The sequence below is a fragment of the Neophocaena asiaeorientalis genome, unplaced genomic scaffold, assembly GCF_003031525.2.
Source record: "Neophocaena asiaeorientalis asiaeorientalis breed wild unplaced genomic scaffold, Neophocaena_asiaeorientalis_V1.1 scaffold40, whole genome shotgun sequence".
Classification (NCBI taxonomy): Eukaryota; Metazoa; Chordata; class Mammalia; order Artiodactyla; family Phocoenidae; genus Neophocaena; species Neophocaena asiaeorientalis.
In genome coordinates this window covers 11,029,248-11,051,702 of record NW_020185335.1, presented here as the reverse complement: position 1 = coordinate 11,051,702, position 22,455 = coordinate 11,029,248, and the positions used below count along the sequence as shown (strand labels likewise).

Sequence of the window (22,455 nt, the reverse complement as noted above, 5' to 3'; positions counted from 1 at the left end):
CTTCCCAGAACTTCTGCTGCTAGTGTCCTTGTCCTCATGGTGAGCCACAGCCACCTCCCGCCTCTGCAGGAGACCCTCCAACACTAGCAGGTAGGTCTGGTTCAGTCTCCTATGGGGTCACTGCTCCTTCCCCTGGGTCGTGGTGCGCACAGTACTTTGTGTGCCCTCCAAGAGTGGAGTCTCTGTCTCCCACAGTCCTGTCTGTGGCATGTGGGATCCTCCTGGACCGGGTTACGAACCCGTGTCCCCTGCATCGGCAGGCGGACTCCCAACCGCTGTGCCACCAGGGAAGCCCTATACTATTTATTTTAAAATTTATTTTCTTGTTTGTTTTCTATTTCCCCCTGTGGGAATGTAATATCCATGATGACAGATAATTTTTACTGTTTCTACTGCTTCTGTATCCCCAGTGCCTAAAAAGGGGCCTGGCATATTTTAGGTGTTCATTAAACATTTGTGGAATGAATGAAAAATTCAACGATTAAAGAGGTGGCTTGGGCTTCCCTGGTGGTGCAGTGGTTGAGAGTCCACCTGCCGATGTAGGGGACACAGGTTCGTGCCCTGGTCTGGGAAGATCCCACATGCTGCAGAGTGGCTGGGCCCGTGAGCCATGGCCACTGAGCCTGCGCGTCCGGAGCCTGTGCTCCGCAACGGGAGAGGCCACAGCAGTGAGAGGCCCGCGTACGGCAAAAAAAAAAAAAAAATAGGGGGCTTATCTCATCCTAACCCAAATCTAGAGGCCCCATTTCACACGTGCAGCCCTCACATGGGAGACCAAGGCTGTTAAAAGTCGGCTACATAAAGTCTGATTTTATCCTGAGATTCCTGCCAACATCAATAGACTACACAAGGAAAACTCTGAATTAAACATATTAGGAGAACTGTAGTTTAGAGTCTCATCACTTGAAAACAAAGCTTCACGATCCTTTTGGAAATCAAACTGGGAGGAGAGATGAAGCACATTTCTTGAGTTAGTTACAAGATTCTCTGCGGTTTCATTACCTGTATTAGTGCTAATGCTGTGACAAGCCCTTCACGAGTGTGCAAGGTTGGCGATTGACAGATAGAGATAATAAAATACATCAGCTATTTTCCCCGACTTCTGTTGCGATCCTGAAGTATGTGGCCTTCTCAATCAATGCTATAGTGGTAGCTTCTGTAGTAACCCTCATCTAATTCAAATGCCTTTATTAAAAAAAAAAGAAAAACCAGCTAAGCAGATGTAACAGCTTAGAAGACACAGCGAGAAACAATATTAACATTTCTCAGTACTTTCTTTATTGGTTCTGAGAATTAATTTCTTAGGCTGCAAAGAGTGACCATCATAATTATACTAAAATATAACCAATTTGAATAATTAATAAAATATAACCAATTTGAATAATAAAATATAACCAATTTGAAACCGTGTTGTCAGTAATGAAAGTCTGGCCCGTGACCAGTTTGTAACAACACAGATGGACGTTGAAAAGGTGGGTACATTGTAAAATAACCTTTCAACTGTTTTTCCAAACGGTCAGACGTTTCATAGTAACCAAATCGAGCACCTCTAATTGAGGTTAATAATGAAAATCTTCCATCTCTGGATCACTATAAAAGCCAGAATTCTATTTTTAGCCACTGAAGCTGTTTAATCTTTAAAGATTCAATTGTTTAATTTATTAGACCTTGTTTCCCACTGCCATCTTCATAACAGAAAATCTGATTGCTAAAAATAAGTCAGCTGTTTTAATATGTTTACATAAATAATTAAAAATTCTACAGCAGAGCATGCAATACAATGTATTGCCACCATAAACTTCCAATGGAAGGATGTCACTTTAATTAAAAATTACAAAGGCGCCACTGTAAACAATTCATTTACATTTCAAGCTCTGTGTTGACTCTAGAGAGAAATAACTCATTAAAAAAACAAACAAACAGAAATGACCTCACCCCAAATCCTATTATTGAGCTCAGTAACCACATTTAATTAAGATGAAGTGTTAATAATATATTTTAGTGGATGGAGGCTCTTTTCATTTCCCCAGGTAGAAATGTTATTATTTGGTCTTTAACTTCTGATTAAAATTTAAAAGGTGGGAGTCAACGCAAATTAAACTCTTAAATCTGGTTTTGAAATCTGGCTTTTTCAAAAGGGGGGTTACAACCCTCCTTTCTCCTCCCAATAAATGGTGAGCTACTACACATTTTGAACCTCTGTGTTCCTGAGAAATGACAGTGGTGACAAAAATCCTAATTTCCAGGGGAACTGATTTTTGCCATCTGCTTCCAAAGGTCTTAGAAGATACAGAACAAAAGGTCCCATAGCCAGCTGATGACTTCTGCTTGATTTCCTATCATTTTTTTTGTGATTTCCTTTGAATGGGCTCCAATATTAGATTAAATGAGGTGTTAAAGAAAAAGGCTTGATGACTCACAAGAAGACCAGCAAAAACCAAAATTGGGCCTTTTAACAAATCTTTTGGGACTGAATTTTCATCACCACATGTTGCATTCGGTACCAGTTTGAGCCCATGAATGAATCTACCTTGGAGCTTAAAAGCCTCCAAGTCTAGAGGAGGAAGGGAAGGGAAATGACTTAAAAAGACCCAAAGAAATCAGAACAAAGTAGGCTGTGGTTTTCAGAGTGATGAGGATCTAATCTGGATCTAATTCAGATGTTCTGTGTTCAAAGGATGGGTTCAATTTGGATCATGGCTTTGGAAGAAGGGCCGGCGGATGGACCGGACTCCTTAGTGTAACTTTCACAGAACTGGGAAGCCCAGTGAAAGGCCGATCGGTCCTGCTCAGGCTTCCCTCCTGGGATTGGTTTAAAACAAGGCCACATGCAAATATTTCCACGGTTGGTAGACACTAGACAATGACTGAAGATGAAAAATAATAGTAATCACAATGAACCATGTCCGTTTACGCACAAAATGTCTGCACGCAGAAACTCCACCCCAGCTGCTGGCAAACCATGCTATACCTGTTTACTAAGCACTTCGAAAGGCCAAGCGCTGGGCTGTTTTAAGACCTACAATTGGTGCAGCCAATATGGAAAACAGTATGGAGGTTCCCCAAAAAACTAAAAATAGAGTTGCCATATGATCCAGCAAACCCACTCCTGGGCATATATCCAGACAACACTACAATTCAAAAAGATACACGCACCCCTATGTTCACAGCAGCACTATTCACAATAGCCAAGACATGGAAGCAAGCTAAATGTCCATTGACAGATGAATGGATAAAGAAGATGTGGTACATATATACAATGGAATACTACTCAGCTATAGAAAGAATGAAATAATGCCATTTGCAGCAACATGGGTGAACCTAGAGATTATCATACTAAGTGAAATGAGTCAGAAAGACAAAGACAAATACCATATGATTTTACTTATATGTGGAATCTAAAATATGATACAAATGAACTTATCTACGAAACAAAAACAGACTCACAGACATAGAGAACAGACTTGTGGCTGCCAAGGCGGAAGGAGGGTGGGGGAGGGATGGATTGGGAGTTTTGGGTTAGCAGATGAAAACTATCATACACAGAATGGATAAACAACAAGGTCCTACTGTATAGCACAGGGAATTATATTCAATATCCTGAGATAAACCATAATGGAAAAGAATATGAAAAAGAATGTATATGTATAACTGAAGCACTTTGCTGTACAGCAGAAATTGACACAACATTGTAAATCAACTACACTCCAATAAAATAATAAAAAAAAAGGACCTCTGAGCCTCTAAGAATTTTCTCTGTCCATGGTGGCCTACTCCCAAGTCATAGCAAATATATTGAAATGTACTCACATTGCAAGTACATTTTTTTCCTGTAAAATTTTTGAGATAATTTTTATATCACCACTTTTGCTTTTGGAATTATCTGACTACTGGAAATATTTCACTAATAATCCCCTATGATTTCTCTAGTGCCGACTCAGACATTCTACCATGAGAGATCTACAAACAGTTGGCAAATGTAAAGACATTTTTGCAAATATTAAATTCAACCTGCCAGGACATGGAAGCAAGCTAAATGTCCATCAACAGAGGAATGGATAAAGAAGATGTGGTACATATATACAATGGAATATTACTTAGCCATAAAAAGGAATGAAATTGAGTTATTTGTAGTGAGGTGGATGGACCTAGAGTCTGTCATACAGAGTGAAGTAAGTTAGAAAGAGAAAAACAAATACCATATGCTAATGCATATATATGGAATCTAAAAAAGCGGTACTGATGAACCTAGGGGCAGGGCAGGAATAAAGACGTAGATGTAGAGAATGGACTTGAGGGCACAGGGGGGAAGGGGAAGCTGGGATGAAGTGAGAGAGTAGCACTGACATATATACACTACCAAATGTAAAATGGATGGCTAGTGGGAAGCAGCTGCATAGCACAGGGAGATCAGCTCGGTGCTTTGTGACCACCTAGAGGGGTGGGATAGGGAGGGTGGGAGGGAGGGGATATGGGGATATATGTATACATATAGCTGATTCACTCTGTTGTACAGGAGAAACTAACACAACACTGTAAAGCAATTATACTCCAATAAAGATGTGAAAAAAAAATTCAACCTGCTAAAGTCATGGTGCTGTGGACACTCGATCTTATTAACTTCAATGTTGCTGTTTTCTTTTCAAACTTTGGAGATGATAGATTACGTGTTCACGTCCTTGACATTTTTGCAGGCTCCTGGGAAGTTTGAAGGTCTTGGTGCTGGGCCTTGGTGCTTAATTAATTAAATGGTACTGAAGAGGCCCTTGTGTCTTACCAGGGATGGATATAAACACGGTCGTTCCCCTCAGAGAGCCCGAGGTTCAGTGGAAGATGGACCATTAGGTCAGGAATCACAGTAAAGCACGACGAGCATTACACTAGACATTCAGAAAGCCCTTTGGAGCGTAGTCTGAAGGTCAGGGTAGCCCACCTGCAGAGGCGATGCCTAAACTAACATCAGAAGGACATATAGCTGTGGATGAGGCGGTGGCGAGGAAAGCCCCAGGAGTTCACCTCATTTGCGTGTTTTCTTTCCATAAACCGAGGTTCAGAGAGGTTACGTGTTCCTCATCAGCAAAGAGGCAGACTCACGGTTGTGAGAGTTAAATAAGACTTTGGTGACAGAGCTTTCGGTAAGCTTTTATATAAAAATGTGAGGCATCTTAGTCATAGTACCAGCAACATACATGTGTCCAGGGGTATTGTGGCAATCTCGGCCTAGTTTAGTCTGATGCCCAGTTCCCAGGAGGCAGAGACCAGCTCAAAGGCATGGGGATAGTGGCACTTCTGGGGAATTCAGGAATTTGTTGATAATCGAGACCATAATGATGCTTGGAAATAAGTAATTTCTGTTGCTTGGCTTTTTCTCCATAGCTGGAGACCACTGGTTGTTACTTCCCAAGGAACAATTTCTTTCTCTCCTTCCTTCCTTCCTTTTCCTCTCTCCCTCCCTCTTCCTTCTTTCCTGGGGCGTCATCATTTGCAACAAAGCTCTTGCTCTTAAGACTATAAGCTCCCCAGAGGCTGTAGGCAGGGATCATTCTCACAAGTGAAAAGACAGCACCCAGCAGTGTTAGGCCCATAGTAGCCTCTAAATAAATACCAGTAAATGAATTCAGTAAAGGAATGAATGGAAAACTATAATGCTTGTGCTTTTTTCAACCAGCTGCCTTTGGCAACACAATTATCTATTATTTTGATTGTGTAAAAATCTAATTTCATGGCATGTATTCATCTTCTAAAATTTACCCTGTAGTTTTTTATGACACAGAAAGATTCAATCCCCAAAGGTGTTCATGGCAGAAACTTCTAGTTGTCTCACAATACCCACTCTTCCTTTCTTCCTTAGTAAAGAATCCCAGTTTTAAAAGTTGGTTGCTATCCAGCTAAATGACCATACTTCCTAGTATTTCTTACAGCTAGGTTTTGGCCATGTGACTAATTTTGGCCAATCAGATTTAAATAGAAATGTGATCGACTTTCAGTAAGACTCCTTAAAATAGAAGAGACTCCCTTCTTCTTTCCCTCTCTCCCAAACTACTGTCTGGAATGCAGATGTGAAGGCTGAAGCATTAGCAACCATAATAATTGTCCATGAGGAAGAGGGTGCCAGTCTCGAGGTGACTGAATGGTGAGCAGGAAGGAGCCTGGGCCCCTGACAGCTTTGTGGAGCTTTCATCCTAGCCCTGGACTGCCATAGCCGCTCTACACTTATTTTATATGAGGGGGAAAACAACCCACTTCTATCTTCTCTGAGCCACCATCATTTTGAATTTTCCTTTTATACTGAGGCAAACTTAATCCTCACAGATACACTGCTGCTAGACGCACACCTGTGGGGTTCCCTGGATGAATGATCCTTTCCCCAAAAAATGCTGAGGAGTAATGGGTAATTTCACATGGGTGGGGACAATAGTTTTCCTCAACACGTATCTTATGTATTCACTGTGTGGGCAGAAGTCTCTGCGGCAGAGTTGTTTACTACAGACCCTGGATAAGATGAGTTCTGTTTGAAAAATGTCTGGAATAGGAATTGTTACTTGGTTGCCTTAATAGAAATCCCCGGATTGGTCAGAGAATGAAATAAGTTCTCTCAGACCATTCAAAATGATTGAGCTGCCGGCTGCATCCCCAGAGTAGCCAAAGCAACAGATCTGATGCGACAGTGAGTCCCTGCTTCTCATTTCACTGTTAGAGAATGTTGGGCAAATACAGTCATTTCCATTTTAGCATAATTATCAGTGAGCTGCTCTTTCTGACAATATTTAGCCAACAACTTCAGGTGCATGAGTCCACTCCTCACTGGAGACACTGAAATGTCATCAAGAAATGCCAGATTCCTGTCTCGTGTACACGGAGGAAGGCTCCACCCTGAAAGCTGCAGCCTGTCTCATCACTGCAGGTTGAGAGGACAGGGTGTGGGAACCAGCTGTTTTACAACACGTCAACATTCACATGACCTTGGAGCACAGAAACTTTCTAACCATCAATTCAAATAATAAGGGAAAACAGAAATGTGATTGCCGAGGTAAAGACACAAAGAAATCTTTATATGACAAAAAGCATTAACAACATCAACACATTTGCAAAATATTTTCAGAAAATTCTTCAGAAAATTAATGATGCATTAAACAATTTAGCTACAAGCATGTCCACTGACTTTTTAAAAAAATAATTTCACATAATTGGAAACAGTCTAAATAGCCAACAAGGGAATGAATAAATAAATAAGTATATTCGTGTAACAGCACTGTAGAATGCATACTATTCAGTGATGAAAAATAGTGGCTATTTCTTGATATGGAAAGCTGTTCGCCATATATTGGGAAGTAAAAACGACAGGTTCCAAAACAAAATGGGTGATGTGAGCCAATTTTGAAAATAAAAAAGGGAAATACTCGCACATGTGACTGGAGATATACCTAAGCTGTTAAAAGGGGATTTCCTTAGGTGGGACGATTACAGATTTTTAAAATTATCTTCTTTATTCTCAACTGCTTTTTCAAAAGTTTCCTCCATGAACTATCTTAACTTTATAATAAGGATAAGAAGATACAAGTCATTAAAAAGAAGAATTTCATCTGTCGCTAGCCCACCGCTGTCCATTTTGATTTGGCTAAGCACAGTTCTATGGGCTTTTAAACAAGTTTTAATAACTCTGGCTTTTTAGTGAGAATATTCACTCTGATGCCTGGACACCTCCTGTCTTTAGAGTGACAGGCTTCTCAGAGATCAAGACGCCTTTCACGGATTTTAACATTCCCTGGTGAGATAAAAGAGGGCATGACAGTTGCAGCGGCAGAATCACTGTGCCTGAGATGGGCTTTTCATCACAGAAGACAGGACCAGGAATGAGTTAGAATTAAGGTCCTAAGCTTTATGGGGGCTGGGAGTGGGGAGGAGTTTCCTGTTTTGACAAGGGAAGGAGCCTGTCCTCAGGGAGGAGGTCAAAGTGCCTGTCAACTTGGGGGCAGGACCTGAATCAGGCTGGTTGGGGTGGAGCATCTCCTGCAGTGCTAAGATGCCTTGAGGGCCTGGCCAGTCATATGAGAGGAGATGGGGTTATTGGCGCTGAGGCACAGAGTGTCTTGGAGTGAGATACTGATAGAGATAGAAATGTGGCGAGGGGGAGAGACAGAGACGGAGAGAAAGGGGCGGGGGAGGAAGCAGATGGAGGAAAAGGGGAAAAAGGAGGAGGAAAGAGAAGAGAGGAGAGAGAGGAATGGGAGGAAGGAAGGTGCAGAGAATCAGACAGAGAAGAGATGGCCATGAGACATAAGAGAAAGATGGACCTAGAGGGAGGGGGAAGATGCAGGTAGAGACAGTGATGGGGAGGGAGGATGGGCAGAGGGAGACAGAGAGGGAGATAAGGAAGAAATGTACAGAGCAAAGGATAGACCAAGAGTAATCGGCACAGAGAGGGACAAAGAGAGAATGACAATGTGGACACAAAGAGTCACACACGCAGACAGGGACACCCGCATAACCCGCACAACTGCAGAGCCCAACGCCGTGCTATTGCCGGGAATCAAGACAGGGGCAGATGGCACTGGCACCATCTTTTTTCATGCGCCTTTGTCAGCTGAACTCAGAGCTCTCCTTGAGATAAAAATAGGAGTTCTCAGTTCCTCCTTCTTCCAATGCCCGCTCCCCAAAGAATCATTAAGACAACACCACCACCACCACTCACAAGGTCATCGTGTCTTTCTGAGAGTTCTGGGGAGCCCAGTGCGGTTTATGAGAAAACCAGGTCCCAGCCCGGCCCCTCCCCTCAGCCCTGTACAGCCTCTGCACACACAGCCCATCGGGGACAGTGCTTCTCGTGTACAGGATCAAAGGCTGCAGAAAATTAACGAGCCTTTTCTCCCTGAAGAGCTCCTGTGACAACAGCTCAACGTGTCAGGGATGTTATCCCTGCCTTTGATGGGCTCAGAACCAGCACCAGGAGAGGAAGGGCGGAGGGGAGGGGAGGGGAGAGGGAAGGGGCAGAGGGAGATCCAGTCAGTGCCAGGCTGAGAGAGGGCCACTTCTGGGCGACTCTGGATCCCAGCAGGAAGGAATGTGTCTGAGGAGTCAGGCCAGAGAGAGAAATGTGCATCACACATACATACATGCACATGCCCCCCCACACGCACATGCCCATACATACATGCACATGCCCATACATACATGCCCATGCCCACACATACATGCACATGCCCATACATACATGCACATGCCCACACATACATGCACATGCCCACACATACATGCACATGCCCATACATACATACGTATGCATTTATTTTGCTTCGATGCTGGAAAAGTGATTTGTCCAGACACTGCTCAGCCAGACGCATTTGTAAATGTTACAGCTCTTAGGCAAACGGCCACAGAAACACCTCAGCTATATTTTCTGAGGGGACTCGAGACATTGAAATTGGCCAACAGTGGCTCTCCGTGGTCCCTGATGACTCAGCATCCATTCCCACCTTCTGGGAAGAGCCTTCTGCATTCCTTTGGGAAACCACCAGCCCAGTTCATTATGGTTGGATGCTGGGTCCACGGTGGGCCCACGCACCAGGACTAGCCCTGGGCACACTCCATCCTCCCGCCATTCTGGGTCAGAGACAGGTGTGTGTGCCAGTTGGCTCAGTGAGACACAAATCTGGCCCTTGGGCAAGTATTGATACTACTGGTTAGGAAGGATCTCTTTCTGCTGGTAGGACTGGCATTGCTGGAGGCCTTGACTCTCTACAGCCATACAGATATGGCTGAGGACGAAGCCAACCCAGGCAAGTGCAGAGTCAACAGGTGGGGAAAGAACATATTCTGAGCGCCTGAATTCTCACGCTGGACGTCCTCGTCCTCATTTTCAGTTTTGTGGGCCAGTACATGCATTTCTGGCAAAAGTCTGAGATGGGTCCTGGCCACTCGTGACTGAGGGTCACAGCTGTAATGAGCAACTGTAGAAACTGGAAGCTCTTCAGAGCTTTCTACACTCCTGCTTTTTACCGCCAAGTCTCACATCTAGTAATTTACAAATTGCTTTCTCTGATCTCCTTTTCTCACAGTGGGCGCCACTGATGCTGCACCCGAGATGGAATGGAGGAGCACCATCACCCGGTTCCGGCAGCCGGTCTTTGTTCTCCAGGGCGCAGATCCTGGCTTGGGGCCCCTCAATGTCTTGGCTCTTGCCAGTCACGCGCTCCCTCTCCAGGCTCCTGTCTCCCGACTCAGTTTGCCGGGGCTGCTATCTGTGGCTGCTTGCCACGCTCCAAGCACCACATTCCATTTGCCAGATGGGACTTCCCGCCTCCTTCTCAATTACCTGCCTGCCGTGGGGGTGAAGAGGGGCAGCCACATCTGGGAATATCATCCCTCCTGCCTGTCAAGATGCCCTGAGTCGGGGGTGCATGGCTCCAGCTCAGGTAAAGTGGACTCGCCCCTGGGCATGTGAACCGTGAGCTGAGTGACACAAGAGTGGACGGTGGCTGGAGGTGGGTCACTCTCCCTGTGAGGTCCTGCAGTGCCAGCCCATCAGGGCCCATTACCTAGAGACTCAACAGTGCCCAAATTCCTGTGCTATCTCGGCCCAGTTCTAAACATATTCTTCAATTCTGTAAACTACTCAACATCACTAGTCATCAGAAATGCAAATCAAAACCACAATGAGATGCTATCTCACACCTGTCAGGATGGCCGTCATCAGAAAGACCACAAGTAATACATTCTTAAGAGGGTGTGGAAAAAAGGGAACCTTTGTACACTGTGAGTGGTAATATAAATTGGTACAGCCACTATGGAGAACAGTGTGGAGTTCCTCAAAAAAATAAAAATAGAACCATTATAGGATCCAGCAATTCCACTCCTGGGCATACATCCAAAAAAAAAGAACACACTAATTTGAAAAGATACATGCACCCCAATGTTCATAGCAGCACTATTTACAACAGCCAAGATACAGAAGCAAATTAAGTGCCCATCCACAGATGAACAAAAAAAGAAGATGTTTTATATATATACATACATACACACACACACACACACACACACACACACACACACACACGATGGAATATTACTCAGCCATTAAAAAGAATGAAAATCTACCCTTTACAACAACGTGGACGGACCTAGAGAACATTATGCTTAGTGAAATTAGAGAAGACAAATACTTTATGTTATCACTTACATGTGGAATCTAAAAAAAAGAAAACAAAGAGGTGTATATAAGAAACAGAAACAGACTCACAGGTATAGAGAAAAAACTAGTGGTTACCAGTTGGGAAAAATTCTATAAACTGTGTGTAGAATCTTCCAGCAAATTCTCCCTTTTGCCTAAGTCATCCAGAGCTGGTCTTAAACAAAGAACTCTGAGAGACCCACCTCGTCCACTGTCTGTCCCACCTTAGTAGGACCTCTATTCCCAGATCCCGACACCTGCCTCAGTCTCTCCCCATCACATTAACACTGTCATGTCTGGCAGCATCCCAAGTTACCCAACAAAGGCACAGTCTCAGGCTTAGCAACATCAACCCCGTTTAAATCCATTTCCTACCCACACTGGAGTCACCTCTTTGTAGAAGTGCAAATCAACACTTTAGCTCCGCTAAAGACATCCTACATTTGTACAACTACCTTACAGTCTGTTAACCTACAGGTTTCCCGATCTAAGTACTTAAGGAAAGCTTTCTCTTTGATGTTTAAATTGTATGTTTCCTTTGCCAGATACTGAGCAGGAAAAGGGGAAAAAAAGGAGAAAAGGAAAAAAAGAATGGCTACTTCAGATTTACATTAGTACAGGATCTGGTATTATTTTGTACTTTTATCTAGTTTGGCATTTCAGAAAGTTTTGTTGTAAAAATGGAAAATAACTTCTGCTACCTTGCTCCACGGTCCTGTGGCTGACGCAAAGATAGCGGCACATTTTCAGGTGTTTCAAATCAGGAAAATAAGACATGTTCATTTGAAGTGCGTCTAATACTTGGTTATCGGTACCTCGTATGAAGAGATTAGATTTTGGAAGAGGAAGATTAATTACTCTCTTTAGCGGAGACAAGCGCGCATTTGGACCTGCGTGCCAATGTGTTTACTGTGAAACGTCGCACCAGCGAGGGCATCTCATCTCCACTAGCATGAGATGCACTGTGGATAATGACCATTTAATTAAATCTCATTGTGAAAACCCCTTCTTCTGAAGTACTGGACAGAGCTTAAGAAATGAACGCTGAAAATTTGAACTTTTTTTTGGCCTGCCAATCATCAGCGGAAAACCCAACCCCGATGGTCCATTTCTAAGTACCAGGCAATGTCTACTCCTTTCCCTTCTGACAGTTCAGAGTCCAGAGCACTTAGCAGAGAGCATGGACTTTGCAGACCGTACTGCAATGGTTGCATCCTAATCTCTTCCACTACTGGGCACTATAAGCTGGGCAGTCTTGAGCAAGTTACTGAACCTCTCTGAACTCCTAATACCCTTAACTGTACATGGAGTTAGCGTTTCTCATCACGCTGTGGCAGCTGATAAAAGTAGGTGTCTGAGATGCAAGGGGCCGTATGTGGCGGCTCCTTTCTCTGTCCCTTCCACACTGTGCTTGGCACCAGCAGACCCCTCTGGATATCTGAGAACACAGCTCTGGAGCTACTCTCCTCCCGGGCTAGTCTATTGCCAGGAATCAGGTGCAGGGGCAACATCCGCACCTAGTGAGCCTGGTCCCGTGGTGCCACCAGCCGCCAGCTCTTCATTATGACACAAACTTCCTGCTCACCCAGATCAATAACAAGTTTAATTTAATGGTAGTTTGTTCCTGACAACACAAACCCTGCAACCAGAAAAGAAAAGCCATTGCTGCCCGCCTCCCTCCCGTCTCAGGTTACCCAGCCGCCCACTCACCTGATGGTCTGATGCTGCAGGGAATCAGGGTCTGTGGCATTCGCCGTCAACAGCACGCTGCCCACGGAGATGTGCTCTTGCTTAGTCACCATCATAGGGTCCGGGTGGAAAACCGGCCCCTCATTGACATCCAGGACGGTGATGTGGACGGTTGCTGTGGAGCTGGGGCCGTAGGAGACGTCGGGCACCAGCGGGTCCTCGTTTTCCACTTTGATCAGCAGGGTGTGAAAGGCAGAAATCTCATAGTCCAGAGGCTGAAAGGCAGAGAGAAGGGCTCAGCACGCGGGTCTGCCACAAAGGGCAGGTGCTCTTGCACAAAGGCCTCTGACAGTCCCCGAGCCGTGTGGACGCTCAGGGGTGGATCCAGGTTCTGTGGGCTAAGAAGCGTGATGCAATTTGGGGTCCTCTTTAAGAAAAAGAGTATGAAACATACAGATACAAAATTAGGTATGGAAGTTGTTCCTTTTTTCAGATTGAGAAATAACTTACAAGAATTACATGAGTCTCAGACACCTGGATCCTTTGTTGTGAGATCTCTTTAGATGACTCCCTGGCAGTGCTGACATTAAAAGCCTTCCCACCGGTAGCCTGTGACCTCACAACTCCGGCACTCATGGGGGCTCCAGGGGGTGCACATTCTTCCAGTAGGGTGTCATGTAGAGAAGAGGATTCGGGAGGCTGACACACAAGGGGTTAAGCTGCATGGCCCTTCCCCACCTGAGGGCACTGGAAAACATGGGGGGGGGATTTTTATTTGTCCCCATGACTCGGCAGCTCTGTGGCCATTTTCTGGGCAGGGGACAGTGCTGCCAGATACATGGCCATGCCTGGGACAGTCCCACATATGGCAGACTGTCCCACCAATGAGCAACCCTGCTGAGGCCCTTTCCAGGTGATTCTGTAAAGGGGCTGATGGTAACCGCCTCCCTTGCTGCTGTGTAGACTAAATCAGAGGATATTAAGGAAACCCCACTGTAGACATTATTAATATGGTGCCCTGTCCCTTACAGAAGGCCATGGACGACATTCACTCGGTCACTTTCTTTCTAAACCAGGAGATGCAGTGATGGTGACATTTCCTGTCGATGGGGGTGTGGTGAGGAGACATTTAGGTGAGATAAGGACACACTGCTTATTTCAAGCTATTTTCCTAATGTTTCCTGGGAAAACAAGCAGCTAACTCATCAGACCCATGACATAATGGATATGCTTGCTGGGAGCACAGGGAGGTGATGCACACTCAAGCAGAAGGAAGGAAATGGCAGCACACGTCATAAGGGATCTGGGAATGTGGCACCAGAGGTGAGAACGGCGAAGCTGGGGCAAGAGCCGGGTGCAGGGGTAGAATCTGGAGTCGGGCAGGTTTAGTTGGGAGAGCTTTAGGCAAAATTACATTCTCTCTCATAATAATGACAGCTAACACACACGCCCCGCACTCCACACCTGTGAGAGCACCCGCACAAACACACATGCACACATATATGCAGAGGCGCACACACACACACACACACTGCAAGTACTGACCCTGGAAGTGCTTCCCGGCTGTAATGGGACCGCCCCTCCCGCCCTCACCTAGAGCACACACACACACACACACACACACACTGCAAGTACTGACCCTGGAAGTGCTTCCCGGCTGTAATGGGACCGCCCCTCCCGCCCTCACCTAGAGCAACTCCCAACAGGGTCAGTATTAAGATTTTAAGAGCTGACAGATATCAGGCTGTTGGTACCTAGGAGCTACCCAGTTATATTGTGGTTCCATCCCTGGAACACAAGAATAATTTGCCACTTCATCCTCCTTTCTAACACAGATCTCTGTCCTTCCCAAGTCAAGCCCCAAATCTGCAACCCCAGTGAAATAAATTCCAAACATGGGCCAGGGAGCTGCCATGCTTGGAAAGCAGAGTTATTCATCCTAATTAGGACACTGAAGGGACTGGAGCCTTGGGCTTGCTGGGTAGTGACAGTCTGCCGGACAGCGTCCTGAGCAGGACGGACACACAGAGCGTCCACCTCTCCTGAGAACCTCCTCGACCGCACCCCAGCACGGGCAGACCCAGCCAGGCAACCTGAGGCCCGAGGGTTTCTTTTATACCAGCTCCCAGGAACACACCATCTTCCTGGACTATGAAATCCTGAATCTAGCCCAACTGGATTTTCTACCATGATGCAAATGCCGGCAGGGTGGGGTTTTACTGAGCTTCCTAGCTCTGCAGGGCTCTTAACAGGCAGCAGATGCGAGGCCAGCAGGGTGAGCTGCAGCAGGACAGCGTGGCGCGGCCGGGGCAGCGGAGGAGGGTCAGGGCCCCGACAGCAACGGGAATCTTGCCATTTGTCTCCTAAGGCTGTGGTGACAAAGCACTAGGTGGCCTAATACAAAGCTTAATACAAAGAAATGAACTGTCCCACAGCCCTGGAGGCGAGAAGTCCAAAATCAAGATGTTGGCAGGGCCACGTTCTCTCTGAAAGCTCTAGAGGAGCCCTCCCTGCCTGTCCCAGCTTCGGGCGTTCCCTGGCTGGCAGCACGTGAGTCTGACCCCTGTCTCCATCATCACCTGACCTTCTCGCTGTGTGTCTCTGTCTTCACATGGCTGCCTCCTCATAAGGACACCAGTCATCTTGGACTGGGGGCCCATCCTACTCTATTATGCACTCATCTTAACTAATTACACCTGCAGTGGTCCTATTTCCAAATAAGCCCACATTCACAGGTTCTGGGGGTTATGACTTTAATGTCTTTTTGGGGGGAGGCACAATTTAACCCATAAGAGTGGGGTACCCACAGCTCCCCCATTCACACACGTCTTATAATATATTTACATATTATGTATAAATATACATACAATATTTGATCTGCATCACAACCCCTCATTACTTTTCGTGACATAATCCATCTCTCATTGTGCACCGACTGTGTGCTAGGAGGGCCCTGTGTGCATCATCTCACCTAATCCTCACCTTACCCTCACAATAGTAGGTGATTTTAGACCCTTTTTACAGATGAGGAAACAGGTTCCGAGAGGTTAAGTAACTTGGTCAAAGTCACACAGCTAACAAGTGGCACAGAGTCGAGAAGCGATACAGGGAGTCTGATGAGAGAGTCCGAGCTGATAACAATAAACTGCTTTTGGTACAGGGTGGTATTTCCATAAGTAATGCTGATGGGGACTCAGCCCTCTGTCCTGCCTTGGGACACTTCATTCATACCAGGAAGCAATGCAGCTTAGTAGTAGAAAGCGCTATTTGCTCCCAGAGCCAGAGGGGAGGGGATCAAGTCCTGGCCATAAGAACTCTAATGAAAAACTACTGGACCACAGGAACATCACTGCATCTCCTGGAGCCTCAGCTTTCTCATCAGTAAAGTCCTAGTACCAAGGATTGTAGTAAGATCAGAGGAGATGATGCATGCTGGGTGTTTCACACAGCAGCTGGCCTGGAGTCGGATACAATAACAAGAGGCTGTTAAGACAGTGAGGAAGAGGAATATGGGGTAGAAACAGCTGGAAGAGCCACTGCCCTCCTGCCTTGCCTCTTCAGGTATGTTCGAGGCTGACATGCCTCAGGAGAATGCTGGCTTCTGAGGAATGCAGATGTGAGTAGTGGCACAGAGAGGGAAGGGGAGAGAGAGAGAGAGAGAGAGTCCAGCCTTTTCCGGAGAGGAGGACCTCTGCAGTGCTTAATTCCGTTTGCACAAAGCTGGGTGTAATGACACCAGTGGGGCGATGCCCAGGGCCAGTCTACCAGGAGCTGATGAAACGTGGGTCTCTGCTCCCACCCCTTCCGAGGCCTGCCCTGGGTCGTGCTGCATTAAGAAGCCCTCCGTTGTCTCGGGCATATGACCTGATTAACGTGATTTGTTTGGTGTCGGGTCTCTGTGTCAGGGACGGGAGGAAATTGAAAACACTTCCAATAAAGTTACAGAGATGCAATTTGACTAATATTTCATCAAGTGTCAAAAGAGGGTGTGGACCACTGTTCTGGAGGATTTCAAGGCTGGAAAAGCTGGCTGTCATGGGAAGGGTAAAGAATCTAGGGTTTGTTGTCCAGAGGAGAGAGGCTTTGGAAGTGACCCGACAGTAAGTTGTAAGCCTGTGACAGGTTTGGGGATCAAGGATGCCTGCTTTCTCAATGCTTCCTTCTCCTCTGAGGACAAAAGAAAGAACAGACGTAAAATGCAGGGTGGATTATATTCAGCTGAAAGAGTAACTCTTTGACAGTCTGGAATAGGTTTACACAGCAACTAAGGGTGTTCCTGACTAGACGGTTTTAAAGAGGACACGGCTACTCATCTGGCAGAATTGTTAGGATTCGGTCCTGTAGGGAGGAAGGACTCCCCCGGAAACCACACAGTCCTGGACCTCCTCTAGTTCTCCCGTATGCCGACGGCTAACTGGGGAGGGCGGAGCTGCTTGTGGTTGCGCTGCAGCATGGCCGTGTCAACCCACCTCTCACTGCAGAGGCCCCAGAGGAAAGATTCAGACTTTCCAGCCTTCCTTGCAGCTGAGGGTGGGCCCGTGTCATCCGGTCAGTGACACATCATTGGAAATTGTCTGGAGGACCCACGGAAAAGACATTTTTTCCCCTAATGAGAAGAGAGGGGCCCATGAGGGCACATATACTCTCTCCCACTTGCCTGGCGGCCTCCTTGCTTCCTGCCCTGGAACACAGCAGCAGGAAGACGTGATGCCCGGGGCTTTGACAGCCATTTTATGTCCATGAGGAAAACATCAGAAACATCTGTGGTGCCACCTGCTGGCTCTCGGACACCTTGAGCTGCCAGCCAATCCTAGACTTGCCTACCTTCATCTAGTTATGAAGACCATGAAATACTCCTGACTATTTAAGCCACTATCAGCCTGGCATTTGGTTACGTACAACTGAAAGCATTCCTAGCTACTGCACTGGGTTGCTAGCAAGGTGGAGAGCCCAGGGAGCATGGTCAGGCCAGCCTCCAGAAGGCTATCCTGGGGCTTGAACTCAGGCGCACTGAGAAGCAGAGAAAGCTCAAGGCCCTTTATACAAATTCATGTGGCAGGCAGCCAAAGAGGGGAGGCCTCCATCCCGATTCTGAAGCAAAGGGAGTCCACTTGCTAGTAAGATGGAGGCCCAGGGAGGGCCCCAGGCTCTGTGGGCACCTCCTCCCCAGGAATTGCAGGTGGAAATTCCTTGTCCTACGGCAGTGCTCGTCTACAAGGCTGTGCTCTCCTGGGGCAACTCTCCCTCCTGTTCTGACCCTGCAGGTGTGGGGCAGGCCCAGGAACCTGCATTTCAGCTAGCATTCCAGGTGACTCTTCTAAATGCTAACGTTTAAGACTCACAGCATTGTGGGCCAAAGCGGGAGTGTGGGGAGAGGAGGACACTCTTTTCTAGTCTAGCTTTGCTTGTATTTTATTTTCCTCAAGCTGTAGCAAACACAGGCCGGGAGAACGGTGCTCCTGCAGGGTTTATGGTGGGGATGTATATTGACCTAAGCTTTGTCTTCCAGCTGCAGGTTTGGAAAATTGCTTGATGCCTTCTATAGATACAGGGCTAGCCTCAGAGAACAGCCAGTGGCTATGTTTTATTTTTTTACGACTTTCACAGCTTTGAAACTATAGCACTGAATGTAGGAGGGCAGTGCCAGGATCTCCCGGGAGTCCTGGCAAGGGAAGAAGAATTGGGAAGACCCAGAGGCTGCTCTTTTCAGGGAGACGTTTGGGGCTCAGTTCAGACGAGGTTCTGAAAAGGACAGGGAGAAACCTAGACCCCTCATCCTCTGGAGAAAGCCAGAAACTTCTCTGAGATCTGCCATTCTCAGTGGCTCCGGGTTCTGCCCCCAAGGACGTTGTGGAACTTTGTTGGTGTGAACGTTTATATGGCCCTGCCGCTAGGCTGAATACTGACCCCACCCCCCAATATGTCCATGTTCGAATCCTGGGAACGTGTGTTACCTTACATGGCAAAAGGGACTTTGCAGATGTGATTAAGCTAAGGACCCTGAGCTGGGTAGAAGATTCTGGATTATCCAGTTGGGCCCAATGGAACCACAAAGGTCCTTAAAAGAGGGAGGCAGGTGGGCTTCCCTGGTGGCACAGTGGTTAAGAATCCGCCTGCCAGTGCAGGGGACATGGGTTCGAGCCCTGGTCTGGGAAGATCCCACATGCCGCGAAGCAACTAAGCCCGTGTACCACAACTACTGAGCCCGCATGCCTAGAGCCTGCGAGCCACAACTACTGAGCCCGTGTGCCACAACTACTGAAGCCTACGTGCCTAGAGCCCATGCTCTGCAACAAGAGAAGCCACTGCAATGAGAAGCCTGTGCACCGCAATGAAGAGTTGCTCCCACTTGCCGCAACTAGAGAAAGCCCGTGCGCAGCAACGAATACCCAATGCAGCCATAAATAAATAAACAAACAAATAAATAAATAAAATTAAAGAACACTGCACAAAAAAAAAAAAAAAAGAGGGAGGCAGGAAAGTCAAAGTAGGTGTGACAATGGAAGCAGCGGGTCAAAGTCAGAGAGAGATAAGAAGATGCTGGGTTGCTGCTTCGAAGATACAGGAAGGGGCCATGAGCCAAGGAATGCATGCAGGTGACCTCCAGAAGCTGGAAAAGACGAGGAAGTCAATTCTCCCCCGGAGCCTCCAGAAGGAACCAGCCCCACCGACTGTAGCCCTGTGACACTGATTTTGGACTTCTGGCCTCCAGAACCGTAAGAGACTAAATGTGCGTTGTTTGAAGCTCCCACGTCTGTGGTCATTTGTTACAGCAGCCCCAGGAAACGAACACAGGCACCATGTGCCAGTCACATATTAGCTTGTGAACTCCTCACAACAACCTGGAGTGGTGGGTTGTACCATCATCCTCATTTTACAGATGAGGAAACCAAGACACAGAAAACAATTAAGCATCTTGGCCAACGGCACACAGGAAGTAGGTAACAACGTTCCTGCTTGGTCCACTAATACGATTACTATAAACACGACTGCTCCCTGCTTTCCAGGCAAATTGCTGCACCCACCAGAAAATAAGCTGTGTTCCGATGGACGTTCTGGTCTGGCAGCAGCTCTCCCAGAACCTCCCAGATCCCTTCCTCCAGGACGCGGGGACCACCAGCCTCGCATGCTCTGCTGCCACCCCCCCTCCTTCCCACATTTCTGAGCCCTCCCGATACGCTGTTGTCACTTTCCTTCTCGGTCCCCCTGTAGCAGAGAGAGGTCAGCTTGCTGGGCAGCAGTGCTCACAGGCGGTTTCACACGGAGCAGCATCCCGTGTGTGTAATTCTATGCTGTGTTTGACAGTAACTGAGACTCTGCTAAGAAAGATTAGGGACTGTAATAATGTGCAATCTGACCGTGGATCTTTAGAAAACCTTCACAGGTCCCATTTTTGCATATCTTTGATAATTCATTATCACGTATATGGAGAATCTCATTTAAAAATTAAGTTTTTTTTTTTTTTTAAGGTTACAAGGAAGTTTAGGTTTTCCAGAACCTGTAGAACAACTTGGTTTTATAGCCATGAGAGTACAAGCACACCCCTAAGCGGAAGCCTTTTCCCATTTTAATTCCAGGAGGAGGAGACAGCGGCTGGTCTATCCTCGACCCGGGGCCCTGGGTGCTCGGGCGAGGAGGGAGGGGCAGTCGGAAGCACCCTTACTTTGACGACGGAGAGCATCCCCTCGTTGGTTTGCGGGTTGGTGTGGATCTCGAAGCTCTGCCCAGGGTTCCCGTTGATGATGGTGTAGGCGGCCCTCCACGCGCCTGTGGTAGGATCGTCCTTGTCTTCAACTGTCAAGTTGACAATAACTCCCACGGCTCCTTCCTCGACTGTGGCTTGAAACTGCAAACAAAGCAGACCGTTACTGTCACTATTTTGGGGAAAAAAAAAAAATCATAGTGAAGACCACTGATGGCACTCTGACCATATGCCTGGTGTTGGGCACATTACCCACACCATCTCATTAAATAATAAAGACTAACAGAGGAAGATCACGAAGCTGTGTGTGCCAACAGATGATATGCTTCAGGTCCTCTCAGCCTTATGCGGGACCATGAGGCTGAATTCTCTCCTACAGGATGTGGGCAGAAGTGATGTTTGCCGGGGCTGGCCTGGGTTCACCTGGGCTGAGGGTTAAGAGAACAGCTGCGCCTCTTCTCTGGGCCCCTTTCCTTCTATCTACCTGGATGCAGACAACCAGGAGACCCAAGGGGAAGGTAGAGCCACAAGAGGGAATGAGCTTGGGTACCTGAGTCACCACATGGAGGTGGGTGGGAGCCCGTCCCGAACTGTTGTTGAATGAGAAACAAACTTGTATTGAGTTTGAGCCTTTATGCATTTTTGTTTGCATTTGTTTTTGTAGCCCTGTTACTGAATGCAAATCTGTATGCCCAACGCACAGTGGGGCCAAACAATACCAAAACGTCAGAGTTTGGAGCAGAGAAAGGTTTACTGCAGGGCCAGGCAAGGAGATGTATGCCTCATGCCTTAAAAACCCTGAACTCCCTGAAAGCTTTCAGCGAAGCCCTTTCACAGGAAAGGTAAGGGAGGGGCATGGTTAGCTGCTGCAGACTTCTTGGTGTCAGATCCTTCGTTCCTGAGGTCAGGTCACCGTCGGGTCACGGTGTTCCTGTAAACTTCCACCTAAACAAATGTTACTCTCTGTTCTGACAAGTAAGGGCAAGGTCCCAAGGCTCAACTTTCGCCCTCTGAGGTCCAGGCCCTGGCTGAGAGGAGGGGGTCCCCGCGGGGGCCAGTTACCCTGCCCAGGAGCGTTTGTCCAGCACCCAGGCTGGGTCCTCCCACCAATGCCCAGGCCCGGCTGGCAGTGCCCTCAGGGCCAGGTCCCCAGACCCTGCCCAGCCGTCATCACTGAGGGAGCCAGGCACCCACGACCCAGCCGGCCCTCAGGTACCTCAGGCCACCCAAAGGTTCGGGCAGAGCGGGCCGGGTCCCAGGGACCCAGGGAGACTGCCGCCGCCATTCGGTAGCAGAGGAGAGGATGGAAGAGAGGTTCCCGTGGCCTCAAGGCCCAGGCCTGGCCAGTGGGCGGCCATGGCAAGGGCTCTGGAGCTCTGCGGGACACAGCCCTCAGCCTGTCCTGGGGCCCCCCAGCTCACCCACCGCCTGAGGCCGGGGAGGGCCTGGAGGGCCCCAGGGGGAAGGCCCCCATCCACCTCTTAGCACACGGAGATCCACCTCTTATCTCTTGCCAGGAGGACCACCCCGGGCGGACCGTTGGCCGAGCGACCTCTAACTGCCACACTAAGTGTCTCTCGCTAACCCTCCTGTGCTTAAGGTCTTGCGGTAACAGTTGCGTGGTAACGTAACGGCTGTGCACCCGCCCCGCCCCTATTACAGCCTCACCCACCCTAAACGACAAGGTAACCAGATAAGCACACCGCCATCGCTCATATATGGAGGGAGGGGGTTGGAACCCCAGTGTTTGCCTCCAGAGCCTCTGCTCAGTTGTAGCGTCCCCCTTAGTGAAGGAAGCCAGTTTCATCCCTCCCACCCCTTGCCCACACCTAGCATGACTTTAAAAGGGAGGAAACATTTTTCTAAGGTAACATATAAATCAATTGTTTGGAGCTTT

The 22,455-nt window shown here is 47.4% G+C and overlaps 1 protein-coding gene across 1 annotated transcript in view; it reads right to left on the bottom strand.

Moving 5' to 3' along the window:
* The window catches only part of CDH13 (cadherin 13), a 991,194-nt gene that overhangs the window by 81,359 nt on the left and 887,380 nt on the right, over positions 1-22,455 (bottom strand). Inside the window, exons 9-10 of the mRNA XM_024735819.1 lie at positions 20,520-20,702; positions 12,878-13,131 (exon numbers count right to left, since the gene is read on the bottom strand). Of these exons, the coding sequence (XP_024591587.1) occupies positions 12,878-13,131; positions 20,520-20,702 (437 nt within the window). The remainder of the gene's footprint in view (positions 1-12,877; positions 13,132-20,519; positions 20,703-22,455) is intronic.